The 5,854-nt window shown below is 44.9% G+C and overlaps 1 protein-coding gene across 1 annotated transcript; it reads left to right on the plus strand.

Annotated features, from left to right (window-relative positions):
• The first annotated feature begins 446 nt into the window (after positions 1-446).
• Positions 447-5,445, plus strand: msl2b (MSL complex subunit 2b). Its single transcript, XM_080854993.1, has 2 exons — positions 447-1,810; positions 2,928-5,445. Exons 1-2 carry the CDS (start codon positions 1,669-1,671, stop codon positions 4,640-4,642), a joined length of 1,857 nt encoding a protein of 618 aa, XP_080711119.1. The 5' UTR covers positions 447-1,668; the 3' UTR covers positions 4,643-5,445.
• The last annotated feature ends 409 nt before the right edge of the window (positions 5,446-5,854 follow it).

A 5,854-nucleotide genomic window follows, 5' to 3' on the forward strand; every position in this document is an offset into this window, starting at 1 on the left:
AAAAACATGCGACACGCAACACATTCTTGTGAAACGAAAGAAACAAATATGGAAACATGTTTTAAACAAAAAAAGTGGTGAAAAAGAAAATAGAACCGCGGTTTATAACCTGAAAACGTTATTGTAAAAAGGTTTCTTATGAAACAATATTGTTATATACAACAGTACATTTTGTTCTGTTGTCATCCACAGAAACACTGTAGGCCTATTAAATGTATGGATTTGCGAATTTGTCTGCCGATTACGCTGTAAATATTGCCTTTGGCCTATGTTTATGTAATGTGGTGGAAGCATCACCGCGAGAGCTATCGTAAACTATCGCGAGAACGGAACAGCAGCGCCCCCTCCTTGTGCTAATGCGGAGGAAAAGGGAGGGGAGAAACCTCCATAGCTAGCTGTAATAGCCTTTTCAAATATAAATACATTTCATTATCGCCCTGAATTTTTCTTTAGCTAGGAATTGACCATATAATTTATCATGGATACAATCTGTATCCACTTATAAAGACGTTAACATTCGAAACGCATCGGAAAAAGAGGCGAAACGACTGGATAAATCCAAAAGAAGAAAAGCGGCCTATTTTGTTCCTGATATCCTGGAGCCGCAGCTCCACACTCGCGGCCGGCGTACAGATTGCAACCTTTTTAATCGCTCATTTGTAGGGTTGTTTGTTGCGTTATGAACATACACCTCGTGCATTTCTTTGCATGGCTGGTTTGTTGTTTTACTGGCTAGGACTTTGGTAAGCTAACGCCGTTTCATTGGCGCACAAAGGGAGAACTTGTACCAAAGCGGCCTGTTTTGTTTTTACAACGACAGCGCCATGAAAAGCGGGGGGCAATAACACATAAATTGTGTCTACGTTTGGATCCAAACTGATTACCCGAATGTGTCTGCATTGAATTCTTCCTTGCGACTTTGCAGGACAGTATCTCGTAATACATTTGGAAGCCAACTCTTTCAACAACGAAGCAAAGAAAGCTAGACTAACGTTATGTTTGATCTCTGTTTGAATTTGGTACAACCTGCTCAGCACTGGTAATTGGAAGCTAGCCCTAGCTCGGCGGTTGAAGAGCGCCACCAATGTATTGTTGTTGAATTTAGAACTCGAGCTGTTCATGGAATTTTATGCAGGACGACTGGCCGATTTTAATGAAGCTGAAACACTTCAATTTTTTCTTAATATTTTATTTTGACAGATCTGAAGTTGTTGACTCTTAAGTTGTTCGATGATGATTCTTTGGGCACATTTCGTGCCATGGAAGAGGGGAAAGTGATAAAAAATGGACTGGTCATTATAGTGAGAATTTCCGCTGTGCTTCCAAGTGCAGACTAATATGTGCGTGTGTATCAATAGCTATGCTCCTGGGCTAGTTGGTGAGCTAGCTATATCACATCTTATTTCCTGTACATAGCAGGGAATATTGAAGTATCAGCATTTCACTGTAACCAGAGCGGCATTATTTATTTTTTGTATCAATCCATGCTAACGGCCAGACTCGTATGTTCTGTTCGTTCCGTGGATATTGTACTCGACGGTATTACGAGTTTGGACCAACACACCAGCAACACGATTGTTTGTGGACACTGAGCGGACCTGCTGCGTGGTGCTGGTGCTGTTCGTTTTTTCTCCCAGGACTGGATCTATCTAGCGCGAGGCTGCTGAGATGAACCCGGTGAATGCGACCACTCTCTACGTTTCAGCTTGTCGTTCGGTGCTGCAGTGCGATCCACGGGACCCCCAGGCTTTGGCCGAACTCTATAAGCTGTTACCTTTCTTCAGGCAGTCTCTCTCCTGCCTGGCTTGCGGTGAGAATCAATTTGTTTTTGACCGTAATTTTTTGTTCAGATGTGTTTAGCCTTAGCTTCCCTGCTAGTTTTACTCTGATGACACACCCCCATATGCCGAGTTAAATGAACACGGTTTCTCGTAGGGATGCCGTGGCAAGTTATTTATGGATTATACCCTTGTTTTAAATGTTATCACATTTGTTATTTCTCGTTCCATTTCTAACCTGCACAATTGTGGTCCATTGGTAAATAGTTAGCTATCCAGCTAGCCATATTTCCCGAACAGCCAGCAAGCGTTCCAAATCGTCATTTACAAAATAATTAAATAATATTCCATCTACGTACGCAATCGTTTGATATTTCCATGCATACACTCGTCGTCTATGTCTCCTGGTGTGCTGCGTGCTTTTTGCAGTAATGTTAATTGAGCAGCATTTGAACTGCAAATGTAGCGGAAGCCAGGTTAGTCATGTGGACACATCTCATCCGTGGCTTGTTTTGGCCCCTGACAGTTGTATTTGAAACTGGTCTTCAAGTTATGAGTTATGCTCTGTCATGGGAGGGGGGAGCTAGTTAGTGGTCATTTTTATTGTCTTCATGGTAAACTAGCTATTTTATTTGCGTTAAAGTTGCAGTAATTACGTTGGCTTTCCAAGCTGCCCTTAATCTTAAGTAATGCTATTTTTCAGTCAAATTACTGTAGAATTACACTAATATAATTGATGTATTGTTCTACAGTATTTTACCGATCGCTCCTGTCACAGATACGCTTCTGTGCGCGTTTATCTTGAATGGATGTTTGCTTTGAGCGTTCATGTGTCAGCCCTGTCAACCCCTGTTGCTAAGGAAGCTGCCACTTAAAGCGAGAATATAATGGTGCTGTATGAAGCAGAGATGTACTGTAGAAGTACTTCAGACCATTGACAATAATGCCTTTATATGAAATTCCTTAAAGAAATAAACTCCCCTAAAAACGTGCATTTGCCTGATTTAGTTTGTTTGTTTGTTTGTTTGTTTTAATACCAGAAACGGAATTAACTCAGGATCAGTCCGTTAAAGTGTTTAAAACACTCAGGTTATATGGCTACACTGTGTGGTGACTAACCAGAATTGTATCTGTTTGATTCTGTTTCAGGGAATTTGCTTAAAGATCCAATTGCTCCAACCAACTCATCATGCCAGCATTATGTTTGTAAAGCATGCAAAGGCAAGAAGATGATGATGAAGCCCTCGTGCAGCTGGTGTAAGGACTATGAGCAGTTTGCAGAGAACAAGCAGCTGTGCCTCTTGGTGGACTGCTATAGGAAGCTATGCGAGTACATTGCAGGCTCCCCTCTTGCCGCACACATCGCTAGTGCTGTTGGCGAGTCTCCGGACCTGCTGGCGATGCTTAATGATGGCATCTCGCTGATTGAGGACTCACCATCGGAGGAGTCGGACGTGGCTCTGCTGCTAAACCTGAGCCGTCTTTCCCCAGCACCTTCCACTTCTGAGAGGCACACCGAAGAGGTGCGGCCCCGCCGCCCCCCGGCCAGTGAGGCAAGTGAACAGCCACTCAGCCCCTTAGGGGTCAACGGCCTGCAGGGCTGTAACGGACTCGCAAATGTTGACGAACTCGGTGTCAGTCTACCTTCGCCAGAGAGTGGTGTCCAGCTCACTGTGGACATTGAAGGTCCCATGAAGCAGGACAAATTTGAGGGGAAGCTGGATGTGTCCGAGGCTGTGGCAGCTGCCGGGGATGAGCTGAGCCCCAGCAGCATGGACATGTGTGGCTTTGGTGAGGAGATCAAGCACAGTGGGGGCACACTGCTCCTTAGTGTGGAGGAGGTCCTCCGAACTCTGGAACCTGACCCCATCCCCCAGGAGGACTGCACTGCCATCTTACAGCCTAGTCAGGACTCCTCTGGGAACCTGAACGGCCCATATGTCTGTTCAACTAACAGCTCCACCCACACCACATCAGCTGACTCCCCCGGGCCCCTTCCTTCACTCCCATTAGACTCTTCTGAGGTTTTGGCACCCCAGCATCCGAACTCCCAGCACCAACATTTGCACCCCTCCTCAGGCATGTCCTGCTCTGCTGTCACACCCAGAGTGCCTCGCTCCAGCCGCAAGCGCTCGCGCTCTGAGAGTGACAGTGAAAAGATCCAGCCCTTGCCCATCTCCAGCATCATCCAGGGCCCCCCTCTGGGAGCCTCGGTCCCTGTAGTCAAATGCGAATCCAAGGTGCCACCAGTAATGCCCCACATGGCGACCGTTCCCAATGGTGGGGGGCTGCCCAAAGTGGGCAAGACTTTGGTGGTGTCCAACAACAAAAACGTCAAAAAGAGCCAGGACCATCACGGGCCCAAAAAGGCCTACGCCAAGGCCAAACAGGGCACCCCAAAGTCCAAGGACAAAACAAAAGAGCGTACTTCCAGCAGCACATCAATTCCAGGGAGCCCCACAAAAGTGGTATACAAGAAGCCCCAGGAGAAGAAGGGCTGCAAGTGCGGCAGGGCCACTCAAAACCCAAGTGTTCTTACATGCCGTGGCCAACGCTGCCCCTGCTACTCGAATCGTAAGGCTTGCCTGGACTGTATATGCAGGGGCTGCCAGAACTCCTACATGGCCAACGGTGAAAAAAAGTTGGAGGCCTTTGCTGTTCCAGAGAAAGCTCTGGAGCAGACACGGCTAACCCTTGGCATCAACGTCACCAGCATACAGGTGCGGAACCCAAGCGTGAGCCCAGCCAGTGGAGTCCTGAACGTGACCTCAACCGCTGGCTCGCCTGTGCCCTCCTTTCTCTCGGCGGGTTCCCACGAGGACAAGGGATACGATGAGGCTCTAGACATGCGGTTTGACTGTTGAGCTCTCGGCTAAGACAAGTTCACTCACCATCGCCCCCTTATTCCAGCCCATCTCACACCCCTTTTTTTTTTTCTTTTTCTTTTTTTACTTTGTGAGGTGGCACTGCAGAGGAGACATGGAGGTGAAGCAGCCGGCGGAGTTCCACACAATAAGGCAGCTACTGTGGTTTTTTTGTTTCCAGTTCACATTGATTGGTAAAATGTACTAGGTATTGCTGAAGCTTGTGCCTATAAATCACTTGTAACATTTTTTTATGGTTGTTTTCTCTTGTTTTTGTCTTGCGCTCTGTGGTGGACAAGAAATTCAGAGTTGTTACTGTAAGTCCAGAGGGTTTTTTAGTAGCCGGTTATTTTTGAAGAATTTCTACAAGTGATCTACAAGGCCCGATCTTTAGCAAGGAAATAAACTTGACCTCATTGTTGTGGGTCATGCTATGTGCATAAAGTGGAAGAAAGCATTGAGTTTGTAGGATAGAGGACAAAACCTGTTCATATGAAATGGTACCTGCTATGTCAGTAGAGACTGGTTGTATTTATATTAAAAGAAAAAAAGAAAAGCTTTTTTTTGTACACAAGACTTAAGAAAATTCCATTTAAGAATACATTTTATGATTTATTTTATAAGTTACATTAACAACATTTGCCGTATTTATTGGATGTCACCTAACATAGATTTTCAATCCATCTAGGGCATCATCAGGATACCATTTCTACAGATGCAAATCACTGAGATGCAGTATGTTTTTGTCTAAATTATGTTGCTGTCCTGTTTGTGCTAGTTTTTTTGCTGTCTCGGACTGTTTTTCCTCCCTTGGGGCATTTAAATACCTGTAATATAAATGTAACATTTCCACAAAAAAGCAAAAGCAAAAAAAACAAACACATCTTGCTCTTTTTTATTACTTTCTTTCCGTTGACTGTCATGTAAGTGACATTTCTGCTTGCTCTGCTCTTCTAATTGTATGCGATTGCATTGACATGTAGCCTACAATTTATATCAACCGTTGAGCTGTAGGCCACACTTTCACCGCCTACTTTCAACAGCCAAAGAACTGAAGAGCAGATGGTACCACTGGATGATGTGAAAAGTGAGGGTTTGACACATGGTTATGAATTAATGTCTGCAAATAAATTTGGGACTGGGAGGGGGGCTTTTTAGGGCAAAATTTCAAATTGACTGGAGATTTGGTGAAATGTTTCAAATATCAAAGGA

The sequence above is a fragment of the Sprattus sprattus genome (genome assembly GCF_963457725.1).
Source record: "Sprattus sprattus genome assembly, chromosome: 17".
Taxonomy (NCBI): Eukaryota; Metazoa; Chordata; class Actinopteri; order Clupeiformes; family Clupeidae; genus Sprattus; species Sprattus sprattus.